Here is an 18,427-nt window from a genome sequence, read left to right on the forward strand (position 1 = left end):
TCACAGTTATATGAAGAGGAAGAAAAGGCATGGAGTCTCCAAGAATTCCTCACAAGTCTTTCTTCCATCTTCTAGAAGTTTCAAAGACACTGGTGGCTCATGCCTGTAATCCTCGCTACTCAAGAGGCTGGTGTCTGAGAATCAAAGTTCAAACAGGGCAGTTGGTGACTCTTATCTCCAATTAATCACTAGAAAATGAAAGCCACAAGTGGAACTCAGGCTTAAGTGGTAGATAGCTAGCCTTGAGCACAAAAAGCTCAGGGACAGCACCCAGACCCTAAGCTCGAGCCCCAGGATCAAAAAAAAGGACAACCAATAGTATGCGATGCTGTTACCTAGGTGTGTGTCTTTGGTTACTAAAACTTTCCATGGAAAAAAAGTGATACTGGCTTCTACAGAATAGGAATTTCAGAGTGCTGAGCTAAAGCGCCCTGCACATACTTATACACATGATTCCTTTGTCACCACTTCCCAATGATGGAGTAGACTCTGAGTAGCCAGGCCTTCTGGACACTGGAGCTCTCACACGGCACCATATTTGCTTACACTGGAGGCAAGAGTCAAGTAATGACTCTGAGAGTTAGCTTTAGGAAACTGGTTCATTCTGGAGTTGGATGAAAGAAAGATATTGAGTACCCACTGTTTCCCTGACAACTTGAACTCCATGCTTTTCTCTGCAAAAACCAACCTTGCATCAACCTAAAATGATATTTAAAAAAACAAACATACCAGGCAGGCACTGTGGCTTATGCTTGTAATTCTAGTTACTCTGGAGGCTGAGATCTGAGGATCGAGGTTCAAAGAATATGAGACTCTTATCTCCAATTAGCTACTAGAAAATGGGAAGTGGGGCTGTGACTTCAGGGGTAGAGCAGTAGCCTTGAGCTGAAGAGTTCAGGGACAGCACCCAGGCCTAGGGTTCAAGCCCCATGACTCACCAAAACAAAACAAAATAAAAAGTATCCATGCTCCAAATAAGAAAGATAGTAATAAAAGGTTTCTTCAGGGTCTGATATTTAATGCTATTAAAATTACTGAAAAAGCTGTAAGTGGAAGTATGGCTCAAATAATAAAGCAAAAAAGCTAAGGAATGGCCAGGAGTTTAGCCTAGCGGTAGAGTGCTTGCCTAGCATGCACAAAGACCTGGGTTTGATTCCTTGGTACCACATACATAGAAAACTGGAAGTGGTGCTATGGCTCAAGTGATGGAGCTCTAGCCTTAAGAAAGTTCAAGGAGAGTGCTCAGGGCCTGGGCTCAAGCCAGGACTAGTAGGGAAAAAAAAAGCTCAGGAGCAATGTCCAGGCCCTGAATTCAAGCCCCAAGGCCAGTAAAATAACAACAACAACAAAATCTTGTCTGGCTATCTGTGAGTACTGCCAAGCAGGCTCTTTGGTGTTAGACAGGGCACATGTGTACACAGGGATAGGTAGGTATTGTGAAGGATAGGGAAAGTGCTATCTTTCCAAGTGTGGGCTTTCAAGAGTCACTGACACACCAGTGTCCTGAAACAAGCAAGGAACACACTGGGTTTTGACAACAGGAGAAGCACTGGTTTACCTCAGAGCAGTGGCTCTGAACCTCACAGCCATTTGAGCCTCCATTATGTAGCTACAGAAATGACACTTCTAAACTACAGCACACTGCAGAGGGTAGAAACATGGGATTCAGAATAAGATAAATTGAGTCCTGGCTTTTCCCTTTACAAGTTAGAAAACTCATCAGGGAACCAGCAGTTCACATCTGCAATCCTATAGCTACTCAGGAGGCTGAGATCTAGGGGCAAACAGTTTAAAGCCAGCCCATACACAGAAAAAAATCAATGAGACTCTGTGTCTGAAATGACCAACCAAAAGCCACACCAGAGGCATAACTCAATGGTAGATTTTGGGGAAAAAAAAAAATCCAGCTGGATGCAGTAGTATGTATGTTTAGAATGCCTAGCCTGAGATACACAATGGGATGCTTCAAAAACCAAAGATAAAGCCTAGCAGGTGGCTCACGCCTATAATTCTATCTACTCTGGAGGGTGAGATCTGAGGATTGTGGTTCAAAGCCAGTCCAAAGCCAGCCCAGCACTAATGACCTAGAGATCCCTAAAGATGAGAGACTCTTATCTCCAATTAATCACTGCAAAACGGGAAGTAGGACTGTGGCTAAAGGGGTGAAGGGGTATGGGTACGGTGGTAGCCTTAAACTGAAGAGCTCAGGGACAGCACCCTGGCCCAGAGTTGAAGCCTAAGGACCCACAACAACGACAACAAAAAAAAGATAAAGCCAGGCGCTGATGGCTCACGCCTGAAATCCTAGCTAGTCTGAAATCCTAGCTACTCAGGAGGAGGCTGAGATCTGAGGATCGGGTTCAAGGCCAACGGGGCAGGAATGTCTGTGAGACTCTTATCTCCAATTAACCACAAGAAAAATGGAAGCAGAGCTATGGCTCCAAAGGGAAGAGTGCTAGCCTTGAGCAAAAGAGCTCAGGAACAGTGCTTAGGCCCTGAGTTCAAACCCTGTGACTGACAAAAAAAAAAGAAAGGACAACAAGCAACCTCAGGTACAAGATTGTAGCATAGCAGGAGTCTGGATGAAACTAAGGCACACACTGACACTCCCACACAGACAGAAGGCAGTAATAACACAGAAGGTCCAAACATAGAGAGCACAGTGAAGTGAAGCCTAAAGTGGCCTGTAGAGACAGGCAGCTCAGCAAGGTCTTCTAAGAAACAAAACAGATGCAGACAAGATTTTTCCTCTCCTCAATGACCTGAAACCTGAGCCCTATGTAACCAGACATGACAGCTAAATTCGAAACCCAACCAGAGTCAACAATATCCCACGGCTCAAGATTAGAGAACAAATGCTGTTTTAATTCTGAGTCATCTAAATCAAAACCATTAAAGCCTAATCACTATTACATCATACGCTAAACTATGTGTTTAATCTCTCCCAAAATTAACACTCGCCAGAAAATCAGACTAGCATTTTACCAAATACTATAAATACTCATGAGGGGCCCCATGGCACACATGTGCGTGTATGTAAGCATCACATGTGCAGATACACCCCTTCACTGCAGAGGCCTCGCGTGTACAGATCCCATGAGAGACTCTACGGACTAGCTGTGAACAATTCCTCCAGTCACTCAGCCAGGGCAACTCTCATTCTTCATCACTTCTTACCATGAGCTGGCAACTGCTCCCATTTTCCTCTTGTGGAGAGGGTTTTGTGCACCAGTCCTGGGTCTTAAGCTCGGAGTCTAAACATTGTCCTTTAGCTTTTGGGCCCAAGCTGATCTCTACCACTTAAGTCACAGCTCGGCTTCTGGCTCTTTGGGGGTTCATTGAAGATAAGAGTCTTAGGGACTTTTCTGTACTGGATGAGTTCAAACTTGATCCTAAGATCCCAGCCTTCTGAGTAACTAAGATTCTATGGTGTGAGCCTCTAGCACTTGGTTCTCTGTTATTACCTTTTCTAACCTAATGGAGAAATCCACAACATCACTAAATATGAACATTCCTGTACACAGGATTACATGTTAAACTTATTTAAATGTCTCTCAACATTCCAGACCAGCGCTAAGAGAAACATGAGAACTGTAGTTTAAGGTTTTGTAGAAATTATACTTTAGAGAATAAAAAGGAGAAAATGGTTAAAATTTAATGCTAAAATGTGTCGTAGATATAACTCAGTGGTGCACGTGCTTAGAATATGCAAGCCCCTGTGTTCAATCCTAATATCAAAAAAAAACATAGTAACAAGCTGGGCACTGGTAGTTCATACTCTAATTCTAGCTACCCAGAGGGCTGTGATCTGGGAATCCACTTCAAAGCTAGCCCAGGCAGAAATGTCCTTGTGAGACTCTTATCTCCACTAAACTACACAAAAAAGGCAGAAGTGGTGCTGTGGCTCAAGCTACGAGCACTAGCCCTGAACACAAAGAGGCTCAGAAACAATGCCTAGTCCCTGAGTTCAAGCCCCGGATGGGCCAAATAATAATAATAATGATAATAATAATAGTAATAATAATAATAAACAATAATTGTACTTAACCAAAATCTTCAGTTCAATATATAATCAATACAAAAAAAAAACTGATGGACTTTTTCTTATCTCCTTTATTAAGTCTTCAAAACTGAATGCGCATCTTATTAAGATGAGGAAAATTTCAAGAGATTAGTGGCCACTGAGCTAAAGGCCACTGGGCACAGCAGTTCTCAAAATAAAATAACTTTCATGGCTCTCACAATCCCATCTTTATTCCACTTTCAGTTAGCTCCAGTCCCAGTGTGCAGCCACTGTGACATAAACATAGGGAAGAAATGAAAGGCATTTGCTAACCTGGCATATTTTCACAGCCAACTTTTGTTCTGTTCTGAACTTTAGTCAAGATAAATGACACCAATACACAGTCTTGACCATGGTCAATCATTGATTGAGCTGTCTTTTTAAAATTTTTGTTTCTAAGTTTGAATTTAAGGTTCACTTGAGCCATGACCTTAGTCTTGATTGGACTATTTTCATGAATAGAAGAGTTGAGGTATGAAATTAATTAGAAAATTTGAACAAGGTGTCCAACTAAAAATAAAAACTACAACCAAGTAGGCACCTACATTTTACACTTTAATATTTTTCTTTTTTTGATTGTCCTGGGGCTTGAACTTGAGCACTGTCCCTGAGGTTTTATGCACACGGTTAGCATTCTACCACTTGAGCCACAACTCCACTTCTGGCTTTTTGTTGGTTAAGTATCTTGAGCATCTAGGATTATAAACATGAGACGCTTCTAGGATGGGTTAAACTTTTCACCTATTGAAGTTTTCAACAGCTGGGAACTGGGGGCTCAATGTCTGTAATCCTAGCTATTCAGGAGACTGAGATATGAGGATCTTGATTCAAAGCCAGCCTGGGCAAGAAAGTCTGTGAGACTCCTTCAATTGACTACCAGAAGTGTTAGAGCACTAGCCTTGAACACAACAACAAAAAAGTTTTCAACAATCTAAATCTTAGGACACAAGTTGAAGGGGAGGGGGGGCCAAAGAGCTGTTCAAAAGAAAGTTATAGCCGGGTGCAGTGTCTCACACCTATAATCCTAGCTACTCAGGAGGCTGAGAACTGAGGATCGTGGTTCAAAGCCAACCTGGGCACTAAAGTCTATGAGACACTTATCTCCAATTAACCTCCTGAAAACTGGAAGTGGTGCTGTGGCTCAAGGGGTAGGGCTGTAGCCTTGAGCTGAAGAGCTCAGGGACAACGCGTGACTCAGAGTTCAAGTCCCATGACCGACAAAAAAAAAAAGTTGTAAAAGCAATACTCAGGAGCCAGGGGTATGGCCTAGTGGTAGAGTGCTTGCTTAGCATGTACGAAGCCCTGGGTTTGATTCCTTGGTACTGCATACACGGAAAAAGCTGGAAGGGGTGCTGTGGCTTAAGTGGTAGAGCGCTAGCCTTGAGAAACCTCAAGGGTAGTGCCAAGTCCCAGATTGGCACTAAATAAGTAAATAAATAAAATAGCAATACTCATTGTTAGCCATAAGAATCAACCTCTGAAACAAGTTTGTACGCCTAAAAGAAAGTTTGAATAGGCTGACTTGATCCCTCTAAGACCTAGGTTGTCTTATGTCTCCATAGGTCATTCATGATGCTTAGAAGCCCTAATTGTGTGAAGCTGTAACAATGAGGGGAAAAATTTACCATGAATGTGGTATTTGTGGGACCAGGGAGACTCCTCAGTAGGGAATATATGGGGACAGTTAAAAAAAAAAAAGCCCCTTTCAGTTCAGTTTGTCTAAAATTACTTATTTCAGTCTCCAAATGTAAATTAAACAGAATTTGCTTCCATCCCTGAGATCTAAACCAGACTGAATTTAGAATTTCTGGCCTGGAGGAAATGATTCAAATAATTCCTGAAAGTGTGTTTATTATTGGATTTTTCTCAGCATGACTTTCAGTGTATTTTGCTTTTCTCCTCTTTTTTAAAGACCTCATAAAACAAAAACATATTCTATCTTGCTTTTATTTTGTGCCCTTACCCTAGTTGCCTGGTAAAACTGTCAAAATCTTGGCAGGCCAGATGCCCACATCAGTAACCCTAAACACTCAGGAAGCTGAGATCTAAAAGACCGAGTTCAAAGCCAGCCCAAAAGCAAGATTATGAGTTCCAACCTCGATATGGGGGCGGGGAGGGGGGGGGCATGGGGAGGAAGGAATGTTCATAAGATTTTTCAATTTGCTATTGCTAGATCTCTTTCTGTGACACATAGCGGATTCTCCTCTATAATGTACAGTCTGGGAGATCTGGGTAAACATGAAGATCACAGTGTTTGGTGGCCCTCAAACTTCACCATTGCACAGGCCAGGGAGCAGGCATTACCTCACCTGAGCACCAATAGTATATGTTGCTTGGCACCTGCTAATTCCTGGAGCTCCTTGTTAGCTACCAAGCTCCAAGGCCTCCTGAAAGCCCTTTCCTTTACATCCTTGGGGCTGAATCCCCTAGTGAGTGAATCAGTTCACACTTCCAATCCTCCTCAAATACCATTTATGATCTGGCAGATGTTAACCAAGGTCCTTGCCTCAGTTTCCCTACTGATACCATGGGGAGGATGCCTGTAGGCCAGACGCCTCATGACACTGACATTGTTATCTCATTAGCAAAGGACCTCCACTACATGCTCATTGGTGTAAATTTTGGACACAATGTCCAACCTTTCTAGAAATCTTCTTTTGCCCTCCAACTTTTCTTTTTCCTTCATTTTGTGGTGCTGTGAATGGACCATGCCCAGAGCAGCCCATAAGCTAGCAAACACTCTATCAGTAACACCCTTCACCTTCCCACAATGTCTGGTGGATGCATTTTAAGTTCCCTCTTTTTTCATAGGTTTTTACTATACAAACCATTACCTTCTGGGACCCCAAACTCAATCCTTTCTGGCCTCTCCTCTTCTCTCCCCTCAGTTCTATGCTAAAGATAGCGGTTTCCTCTTATCTGTGATTTCATTTTCCAGTTTCTCTGGGGTCAACAGCAATTAAAAAAGATAAGCAGCGGGCCGGGAGTTTGGCCTAGTGAAGAGTGCTTGCCTAGCATGCACGAAGACCTGGGTTCGATTACTCGGGACCACGTACATAGAAAAAAAGCCAGAAGTGGTGCTGAGGCTCAAGTGGTAGAGTTCTAGCCTTGAGAAAATCCAAGGGCAGTGCTCAGGCCCTGAGCTTAAGCCAGGACTGGCAAAAAAAAAAAAAAAAAAAAAAAAAAAAAGATAAGCAGAAATTTACAGGAATGATTCATGACTAGTTTTAAATAACCACAGTGTTATAATTGTCCAATACTAGCTATCGTTTCTCTCATAATGTGCCTAATATGAACACGAGTAGGCATGTACAGAGCTCAGTACTAGAGTGCACAGTATTATATACTATGAACCGTACACCATTTCAGATGCCTAACGGAATTTTCTGTGTGTGTGTCACGGGGCTTGAACACTGGGCCTAGGTGCTATCCCTGAGCTATTCACTGCAGGGCTTCTGCCCTATTGCCAGAGCCCCACTTCCCGTTTTCCAGTGGTTAATTGGAGATAAAAGTCTGACATTCTTTAGTGCCCCATCCTCAGATCTCAGCGTCCCCAGCGGCTAAGATCACAGATGTGAGTCCCAATGGCATTTTTGGAATGTGTCCTCGATGGAGAAAGGAGACCAGACAGTAATATTCTCCCAATCTAGACCTCTACCCCAAACAACCCTCCTAACTTCCAGAGAGAGCCACTGCACCCAAACCTAACCTCCCCTCTAGACCACTACTATCAAGACAGAAAGGACCAAGACACACAGATGGCCCCTCAAGGGCACCCTCTCACACACCAAGCCAGAGACCACCGCGCACACCTGGCCCCCTTCATAACCACCACCTGATGCTCCAACTCCACAGCCACGGGTCCCTCAGGTTTTCTCCTCTGAACTGTGGCAGGGGACACACTAAACCTCCCCACCACCATGCCATACTCCTGGGCGCTGCCACAGGACCTTGGTGATAAAAGTCAAGTCCTTCTGCCAACACTGGCCACAAAAGTCCACACACTGCAGTGTACCAAGACCTTAAGCAGTTTGGCCTTGCCTGACTCCCAGAGGCACTGACCTGGATCTCCACATGCTCTCCATGCCTTCACACCCCTGCTCCACCCCTGCAAGCAACCTCCCCTCAGCTGGGCAGCCTGCCTTACATTCTCACACAGGGTTTTCCAGGTTTGGCTCAGAGGTCACCTTTTCAGGGCCTCCACTCTTGACCCTTGGCATTACAAGGCCATTTGCATTCCTCTCGTAGCTTCCCACTGGATTTTTCTCTCTGGTTTCCTTTTCCTTGGGCATTCACAGGACTTAACTAACACAATGCCTGGGGCTCAGAAAATAAGTATCAAATGAACAGCTGAGAGAATCCCGATTTAACCCAGCTCGCCACCGCCCTCTGCCATGACCTCTGTCTACTGGGTCTCTCCCATTCTGAAAGATATTTATCCATGTGTGTGTATGCGCACGTGCACGCACATGCGCACATCCTTGAATTCAGGACATGGGCACTGTGCTTCTTTGCTCAAGACTAACACTCTACCTTTTGAGCCACAGCTTCACTTTGGGTTTTCTGGTGGTAAATTGGAGATAAGTCTCATGACTTTCTTTCATACCCAGTTTGACACTGAACTATGATCCTGAAATCTCAGCCTCCCTAGTAGCTAAGATTACAGGCATAAGCCACCAGCCCCAGCAATTTTGTCTTTTTAAATCTGCTTGCCAACTCCCTGCCCGTCTTCACTGCTTTGATATATTTACATCCTTACAAGGTATTAAAGCTGAATAAGAACTTCAAATAGTAAGTAAAGTGTCACCAATATTTTGGCAGTCAATAAATCAAATTATAACGAAGAGGTTATTTACACACAACCATGATTTATTTCAACACAGATATCTGGTATCACTTTCCAAAATTTCAGCTCTATTATTGGGTGCTGTTTAACTGAACCTGAAGACAAATGTGAAAACTTAAACTGCCAAATGGTTCTGAAGACATTAAAAATAGCTGAAGGAAATAAAGGATATTTTACAACTTACAGGTTTTTGTTTCCATGTTGGCTAATTCCGATTAGTTCAGGGCTATAAAGCATGTCATCCCATTCGAGAGCTGTATTATCATGATCATCCTTCAGTGTAGACAGTGTGCATGGGTGTGCCAAAGACACATCATTCCACGTTGCTCCAATGAGCTCCATTTCATTCAAGCTTCTTGTTCCCATGTATACACCATAAGATCAGACAAGTGCCCTCTTTCCCAGAGAGAAGCAAAAACTTGCCACTCAGAACTTTTATTACAACCAACAAAAATTGGGAACAAGCTTAAAGTCTTTCAGCCAGTAAACAGATAAACAAATTGTGGTATATCCACACAATGGAATAGTACTCAGTGCTTTTTTTTGTCTTTGTTTTGTTTTTTTTTTGTTTTTTGGTTTGCCAGTCCTGGGCTTAAGCTCAGGGTCTGAGCACTGTCCTTGGATTTTTCTCAAGGCTAGAACTCTACCACTTGAGCCTCAACACCACTTCTGGCTTTTTCTAAGTATGTGGTACCGAGGAATGGAACCTGGGTCTTCATGCATGCTAGGCAAGCACTCTACCACTAGGCCAAACTCCCGGCCCCTCAGTGCCTTTTTATAAAGGCACCAGTGGTTCACCCCTATAATCCTAGCTACATGGGAGGCTGAGATCTGAGAATCGCATTAAAAGTCATCTTGGACAGAAAAGTCTGAAAGACTCTTATCTCCAATAGCTCAAAGTGATAGAGAGCTAGCCTTGAGCAAAAAAGCTCAGGGGCAGTACCCAGGTCCTGAGTTCAAACCCCACAACCAACAACAAGAAAACCAGTTCAGGAACAGCACCCAGACCACTGAGTTGAAGCCCCAGGCTTAGCCAAAAAAAAAAAATCTTAGTGGCCTAGAGAGCGTGGCTCAAGTGGTAAAACACCAGCCTAGAAAAAGCTAAGAGTGTGAGGTCCTAAGTTCAAGCCCTACTACCAGTCCAGCATGGCGGGTAGGGGAGGGCAGAGGGAAGATCATCCTTATTAACACAAAGATGTGGCTTTCTGTTCTGTCAGGGTTGTTGCTGTTCTCCTTGAACACAATTTATGGATTAGGAGCTTTTAGGGAAGTAAGGTAAGGGCAGCCCCAAGGATTCTTCAGGTTCTTCCCGTCTCCCCAGTGCTATCTCCTCATTTCAGGCTCTACTTTTAGACCACCTCTGCACATGAGGTGGAGCCTCCTAAGATAAGGGAAAGGCCGTTTGTTGTGCTGGTCCTGGGCTAGGCTCTGTCCCTGAGCTTCTCTGGGCTCAAGGCTAAAGCTCTACCACTTGAGCCACAGCTCCACTTCTGGCCATTTCTGTTTATGTGGTACTGAGGAATGGAACCCAGGGCTTCATGCATGCTATGGAAGCATTCTACCACTAAACCACATTCCCAGCCCAGGGAAAGGCTATTTGAGAGCAACTGAAGACAACCTGTACTCTTAGGAAAGCTCAAGGGAAGAATTATAGGGGAATGGAAAACAAGGCTCCTAACTCACCCTGTCCCAAAGTTTAAGGAAAAGGTTGTACTTGCCAGGTGTGGTGGCTCATAGCTGTAATCCTAGCTACTCACAAGACTGAGACCTGAGGATCACAGTTCAAAGCCAGCCTGGTCACTAAAGTCCCTGAGACTCTTTATCTTCAATTAACCATCAGAAAACTGAAGTGGCGCTATAGCTCAAGGGTCAGGGCCATAGCCTTGGGCTAAAGAGCTCAGGGACAGTGTCCCCACAACCAAAAAAAAAAAAGTGGCCAGAAATAATGACACACACCTAGAATCCCAGGATTTGGGAGATAGGCAGGAGGCTCATGACTTCAAGGCCAGCCTAGCTACATAGTAAGATCTGATTTTAAAGTAAATAAAATTCTACAGGGGAAGGGAGAGGTGCACTCCTGAACCAGGTGAGGCTGAAAGCTGTAAAAGCCTGGATCTAGTGTTCCTTAACATGGAAAATATGACTACATTTCAGGCAAAGGATAAAAACAAGAAAGGTTCAACACTTGAACCAGTTACACTTTCTTTCCAGTGTACCCTGGGCCAAACCCACACATTCCAGCTTGCAGAGGAGAGGGGAGGCCCTCAGGACATCCTCAGAGGAGACAGCCACAGGCAATTCCAAGCAGGCGCCAGGCCCAGAGGAGGCCCCGCCCCAAGTGTGGGTGCCTGGGCTGGCCTTCCTCCCCAGCTCTCCCCGTTTGCCCAGGAACAAGCCCTAGCATATTCTCCAGAATTCTCAGGTCCCGCTCCCCAGAGACAAGGGCCTGATGCATTGTTAAGAGCCCAGCGTGTGTGATCAACACCTGAGGTCAGCTCCAATCCAAGACGAGCTGGAGATTGCTGCCCCGGGGGAAACCAGCTCTCCAACCTTGCACCGCATTTGCAGCAGGAAAAGACAGGCCTGGATGCAAAACAAACGCTATTTTCAGGAGACTTGGGGGTGGGGGGAGAGTAGAGAACAAAGCTAAAAACCATCAGGAGTGTAAGCCAGAACATTCCATGACATGAAGTACCTAAAAAAGGGTTTTTTGAGGTTGTTGTTGCTGAACATTCTCAAGAAACAGTCATTACAAGGGGCAAGTTGGTAAAGTTAAATTAAAAATCCCCAGCTCTAAAAAGACAGGAATGAAGGCCTGAATGATAAAACAGCTTATTGTATTAAGCTAATTAAGCTTTATCATATTAGCCATCTGAGTTTTAGTTGGCACCAGAAATGCAGAAACAGCATATCATGCAACATAGGTTCTGATCTGCTTTGCAAGCATATTTCTGCCCCAGTCATCCACAGAACCTCTGGCAGTTGAAAATAAGATAGACTTGAAAACCAGTTTCAAACCAGTGATTCACAAAGAATTTTGTTCCACCGTATACGCTATTTGCTGGTATATCTATCCAAGATTACATTTATCTGTATTAAATACCACCTAACATCTTCCAAGCGAACCGTGTGCTCCTGTCTCTCCTTTTACCAGTTGGATAACCATAGGCAAATGAAAAACATTTCAAAAATTTAAAAAAAAAATACTCTGCATACTTAACGCCCTTCACTGCAGCTAGACTGCCCACCAACTGCCAGCACAGGACCTAACCAATTCTAGGATCCACGACATTTTGAAACGACTGTTCTGCTGAGCCCAGAGAGGCATAAAATAAACCACTTCTAAGTGTGGTAGATAAGTATTTGCAATCACATCTCCAATGGGCACCTCTTGACTATCCTTTTAACCAAACCAGCAGAAAGGCAGAACCAGTTCTGTGGCTGAGCTCAAGTTGGATCAGAGTCTGGAGAGACAGGTTTCCTGTTTGGGGAAGTTGTCTTTCTTTTCACAAGGAACCCCCCAAGGCAAATTGTTTCATGTTCCTCTGGAAGCTCCCCCCAGCCTTTGTTCTAAATTCACTTTGCTATCCTCCTTCTCTGCTTTCTCCTCTCCTCCAGCCTCTGTTTTGGGAAGGTGCACAAAAATGCCAGCTCAAATCTAAGTGCAGTCTTTTTAAAGCATTAAGACATTTTCTACCACCCATTACAGTAAAGCTGTGAATTGAGAGGCATCTTTGTAGAGATGAAGCCAGACTCCCCAGTTTCCTTCTTCCTGGTCTTCCATTAGAGTATTCCACATTAAAATGTATGCTACAAATAATCCAATGAAGAACTCACCGTCGACAGCCCCCAAAATCAATAAAAGACATTCCACCACTTGACTCCAGTGAAAAACCTTTCAGGTTAACAGTGAGAGCAAGGTTAAAAAAAAAAAAAAAAAGTGATGAATGAACAAAAGACCAGTTTACCTCCACACTCCTCAAATCCTAAAAAGGGCAGCTAGGCTGCCTCAATTTGGTGAAGCCCTTCTTCACGTTTTCTTTCAAACATGGGAAGAATGGTCCATGTGTGCTGCTTCAGTCGTATGCAAAGCAGCGCATTCTCACAAGGCCCTGCCGCCTACCATTCTCTAAACAAGCCTCTTTCCAGGCCTGAAATTTCAAAATGTCCAGGCACATGCGATTTAATGAAGGCATTCAGATTTCACCTTGGTAGCAATACCATCAAAAAGTCACTTAAACACAGACAACATTAAGAGTATTTCCACACCAAACCCCATTCACTTCCAGGATACCAATGCACTGTCACTCTGTGTTTGAATGGATCTGCAAATTAATATTTAAATTCATGCTACAAATAGCATCTCTCACCTTGTGAACCTTGACCTTTGGGAAAGACTTGGGGCCACTGTTCAGTTACTGTCACACAGCTGCATTCTCTGCAAATAGGAAAGGGTTAAAAGCAGCCCCAGTCAACAGGCCTACAAGGAAAAAAAAAAAAAAAAAGACAGCATGTATGGCTAACAGCATCCCTGGATAGCATTTCTGCTCATTTCCTAGAACAATACTGTTACCTTTTGGCCTTCATAATAGTCAGAAGTATCCCCAACACCCTTTAGGAGCTTCTAAAAGGAAAAGCACAAAACAGAACATACCCTGCAAGAGAAAAAAAGGCATGCAAAGTAGCATTCTCCAGCAACAAACAAAGTACCATTACGAATCCATCAGTTCATCCTGGTTTTTGTTTTGTCAAAAAAAAAAAAAAAAAAAAAGCACAGAGAAAGAGAGCGCAAAAGAGACTGCACAATCCAAGTGTCCCCACCCTAGTAAGGCACATTTTTTTTTTCTTTAATAAGGGTCATAAATCTCAGCTCCTTGTCCATCCCTTAAGCAAAAAGAAAAAAAGCAGGAAAAGCCCAAGTCATCTCAGACCTTGCAAACCTGCACCTTTTTTTTTCCCCCTTCATCTCTCTACACAGGATCTTTTTAGGGTTCCATTAGTCACGTACCAGTGCTGTGTGCTGTCTAAGTGTGCATTCACATACTGTGTAGGGATGGCACCTTCCTGCAAGCTCCTCTGCTTTTGGCTGCCATGAAGGGAGGAAGCTGCTATCCCACTGTAGTAGCTCAGTGACTGCATTGTGTTCAGGAGCTGATCTGCCTCAAACCAGTTTCAGCCGGTTCTGGTCACCCTACATAAAAAAGCTATGGCAACCCTCGCTGAGTTGCCAACAAGTCTCTGAAAACCATCAGCATGGGGGGGACCTGGCTGGGGGCTGCCTCTCCCTTCTAGGCCTTCCTGAGGAGGGGAAGGTCATCGTGTGTCCAACCCCCCCCCAACCCACCCCACAAGCACACAGCCTTGGAAATGTGCATCTCACAAGCCCTCCACAGGCCCTTCAGGGCTCCACCAACCCCCCCTCCCTGACCACCCCAAAGCCCACCGCAGCCACTGTTTCCCCCTCCTTCTCCTTCCCCCACTTACCTCCCACAACCTGGCTCAGATCTTTGTGTACGTGTGTGTCAGTGTGTGTTCTCTGTGTTGGTGGCTGACAAAGAGCCCCCAAGAAAGCAATCTATGTGTGTCTCCTCACACAGGACGCGTCGGCTGTGGGGAGCCGGCCTGGCCTCCTAGCAGAGTGCTGCTGGCTTGTTGACCAGGCTCCTCTCTGCCTGTCACCCCCCACCCCACCCAGCCCCCTCCTCCCTTCCGTCCCTCTCCCCTCTCTCCCAGCCCTGTCACCACCACCAGCACCAGCACCAGCACCACCACCACCAGCACCACCACCAGCAGCCCCCCCACCCCCAAGTCTCCTCCTCCTCCTCCTTCTCCAACCTTCTCTTCTTTCAAGCACCTGGGGGGGAGAAGTCCCAATGCCTTCACCTCGGGGTGGCACACCTCGGGGGGTGACTGGGGATGGCGGGTGGGGGGACACGTGAAGAGGCAGTGAGGAAGAAGGGGCCACAGAGGCCTTGGGAGACTCAGCTCAAGCCCAGCCAGCGATGGAGGGAGGGGGGAGAAGGGTCGGCTGCGCTCACGTGGCCCCCTCTCCTTCTGTCTGGAGCCGGTGGGGCCTAGCACGGCCAGCCCAGGCCCGAACCCCCGCCCCCCACACACAGGAAGGTGGTGGGGCGCGAAGGCCAAGCGGGCCCCGAGGCGAGGGTGGGCCAAGCCACCTCGGCCAGGCCCCGGGGCCTGCGCCTCGCGCTCGCTGGCCCCGGCCGGCTGGGGGTGGCACGAGGGGCCGGCGCTCGCGCTGCGCCCGGCTTGTCCTCCCGCGCCCCGCGCCCCGCGCCCGGCCTGGCCGCCCCCCCGGCCGCCCCCCATGCGCCCAGCCCGGAGGCGCGCACCCACCCCCGGGCCTGGGTCGGCCTTGGCAGCGGTCAAGCCCGGGCGTCTGGGCCGCAGCTCGGATGACCTTTGTTCCGCGCGGCGCCGCCGGCGGCGGCGGCTGCTGTGGCTGCTGCTGCTGCTGCTGTCGTCGGAGCGGCGGCGGCGGCGGCGGCTTCCATGTTACGGGCGTGTCGTCTGCATTCCCGCGGCCGGGTCTGTGGGTGCCTGTGCGGTGGAACGGCCTCGCCACCGCCACCGCCGCCTCCCCGGACTCCCGGGCCGCCGCCGCCGCCGCGGCCTCGCCGTGCGCCCGGCCGGCCCCGCGCTACCCCGGGCCCCGCGCGCTGTAGGCCGCGCGGCGGCGGCAGCAGCGGCCCGCCCGCCCGCCACGCCGGGGCCTAGGGCTGGGGGTGCGGGCCCGGGCGAGGGCGGGCGGCGGCTCGGGCCGGGGGCCGGGGGGCCGAGGCCGGGCCCCGGGCGGCGAGCGAACAAAAGGGAGCGCGGGCGAGGGGGAGGGGGCGGCCGCGGGGGGAAGGGAGATTCGGGAGCCCCGCGGCCGGCGGCGGAGCGGCGCCCCGCAGACCCGCCGGGTCTCGCCCTGCTGGGGCTGCGGGAGCGCAGCGTGGCCCGCCGGGGAGAGCGGAGCCGGGCGCTGCGGTGCTGGTGCGGGGGGTGGTGAGGGGGCCGAGGGGAAGGCGGCTGCTGCTTTTGGTGGTGGTGGTGGTGGTGGTGGTGGTGGTGGTGGTGGTGGTGGTTGGGGTTCTTTTTCAAACGACATTTCTGACTCTCACCCGGTCCTTTCCATGGCCCCAAGCCGCAACTTACTCGAGTGGAAGGAAGCCCAGGCCTCGCCAGAGATGGGGTGTTGGTTGCAAAAGACCCAGGATCTGGAAGCCAACGTGGTGTTCTGTCCTCCTCGTAATGGTGGCAAATAAGTAAGAAGAGAGCACGCTATCTTCAGATGAATTAAATCGGAACTTCTCCCTGGAGGTGGAAGCCAGGGCTCTCCTCGGGTTAGTTTAGTGGTTTTTGGAGCCCTTTTTCGCCTTAAACTGAGCCACAAAAGAATAGAAGACACCCCTGGGGTGGAGTGAGAAAGCCCTGGTGGAAAAGACACACGTTTTGCTTGCAGAGAAAAAGCCACTGGGGCCAGATTGAAACATGGCATGTTCATTCAGTTCATGGAGGGGCTGGTGTTTTCTTTTCTTTCTTTTTTTTTTTTTTAAATGGAGGAATGATATTGAGTAAACAAGATGTAATCGCTAGATCTTTAAATTCTAGAAGGGAGATGTACAAAATGTAACAAGCACCTTCTATACATACAGCAGGTGGTCATGGTTTACAAAACACTGAAAGATACATGTAGAAGGCCACTGAAGGGTTATAATCACAACCCATCCGAGATTGAGACAATGTATTTCCATTCCTAATTTATGTAATGTTATATTCCAACCTGGATTCCTGGCCCCTATATTGCCCTCCACTGAAAGGGTTTAAAAAAAAAAAATAGAAACATACACATAGAAACCCTCCACGTCAAGCTAATTGTGCTGACACTGGAAACAAGACAAAATGGAAGGACTAGAAAAAAATGTCACCATTACCTCCCAGAAAGGCCCCCTCCTGTTTGCTTGACTCTGAAGACAACAATCTGAGGCTCCATGAAGACTCCCCAGCACAGAAGGCATTGCTGCGTGTTTTATTTTAGATAAGATTGATTTGTGAATATCCACGAAGCGTTGTAGAAAGTGTAAAAAAAGAAAAGAAAGAAAAGAAAAGAAATCTCAGTATCTCACTCTGGCTAACTTCCTTGGAGGAAGCCATTGTTCTCTAATATAGGAAGACTTCATGATGTAAATCTTAAAGAGCACTTTTGCTATTTAAGATGTTTCATGCAAACAACCCAGAATATTCGTACCTCAGAAGAGCTGTGTTCAGTTTCAAAGAGCAAATTATGTAGGAATGTGCATAAGTGTGAATACATATTTACATGCATACAGAAAAACCTAGGTGATCTCCCAATCCTGCTGACCACATCCCATTATCAGTGTTAAAAGACGATGAAACTGGCTTCTTTGAGCCAGGGAAACAATGCAGTACTCTGTGTGTAGAGTTTCCACTGTACCTGAGCTTAATTTCATTTGAAAGGAAGGCTTTTATTCTCCCAAAGGTAGCCCTGTATTAATATGCATGCAAAAAAAGTATATTGAACCGTATATACTAATTTGAAGCTGTGATACTCTATGCACATTTCAACACATGGAATTTCACCACGTTGGAGGTTGATTTGGAATCTTTGTTTACTTAAAAAGCTCTTGCGCCCATCCCCCACAGCCTCTCCTCGGAAAGCAGAGCAAAACAGCATTTGAATGGTTACAGGAGTTACACTCTCAAAACCAAAGTCTGAATTGCTTATCATAAGCAGTCTTGGGTTGTACTTCATAATACCAAATACTTAATGGTCAAAGCTCTGTCAAATCCCAATGTTTTGGTTAACCTTTGACATGAGGAAATTTGTTTTAAATGCAGAATTCACCATTTGCACAAATGCCAAGATATAACACTGAATCTGCTTTTAAGTGCCATAAGCAACCCCCCCCCCAAAAAAAGTAAAACAATACTCATTTTGAGCAGGTTATCTCAGTTCTATTTCACAAGGAGCATTTCAGAAAAAGCTCCTTGCCAGGTGGACCAATAGTTAAAAAGCAAAGCATCCATCTTGGCTCATGTGGCAAATGGCTGGATTTCATAGCTGACAAAAGCTTCTAAGTTAAGAAAAAGAAAAGCAACACTCTCCATCTCCCCCCCCCCCAAAAAAGAACAACACAAAAAGATTCATTCTGTTATTCTATGTAAGACCACCTTGTGTACTATTCTGTAACAATAAAATAGTAATTTGACCACAAGAATGAAATAAAACTATTATCTGAGCCTAGTAGATAAGGGAAAACAGAACAAAGAAATCATATGATTCTCAAGCCAAATAGAAACTAAAGGAATTGCAAACCCTTTAGGAATTTGCTGTTGTTGTTTTCAGGGCTAACTCTTAAAGTATCTCAGATTTTGTCCCCAATTAGTGTATTGAGCATCCTAAGTTCTTTTTTATTTCGTTTAATTTAATCTTTTGTATTTGGAAGCCTGTTTGGCAGAAGCACATAGATTCCCCCTACTTTTCCCTCCTTCTG

General features: G+C 46.3%; 1 protein-coding gene across 6 annotated transcripts in view; it reads right to left on the minus strand.

Moving 5' to 3' along the window:
* Nucleotides 1-15,486, minus strand: part of Znf532 (zinc finger protein 532) — a 95,425-nt gene extending 79,939 nt beyond the window's left edge. For 2 of the 6 annotated variants that reach the window (XM_090353020.1, XM_090353023.1), the window contains exons 1-2: nt 13,954-14,245; nt 13,280-13,347 (exon numbers count right to left, since the gene is read on the minus strand). In XM_090353020.1, the coding sequence (XP_090209146.1) occupies nt 13,280-13,347; nt 13,954-14,048 (163 nt within the window). In that variant the 5' untranslated portion in view covers nt 14,049-14,245. Of the gene's footprint in view, nt 1-13,279; nt 13,390-13,482; nt 14,246-15,263 lie in introns of those variants that run through there. The other 4 variants (XM_090353019.1, XM_090353018.1, XM_090353022.1 and 1 more) reach the window with 4 other exon arrangements.
* Between the last annotated feature and the right edge of the window lie 2,941 nt (nt 15,487-18,427).

Source organism: Megascapheus bottae, chromosome 19 (genome assembly GCF_031878675.1).
Source record: "Megascapheus bottae isolate mThoBot1 chromosome 19, mThoBot2.hap1, whole genome shotgun sequence".
Lineage (NCBI taxonomy): Eukaryota > Metazoa > Chordata > Mammalia > Rodentia > Geomyidae > Megascapheus > Megascapheus bottae.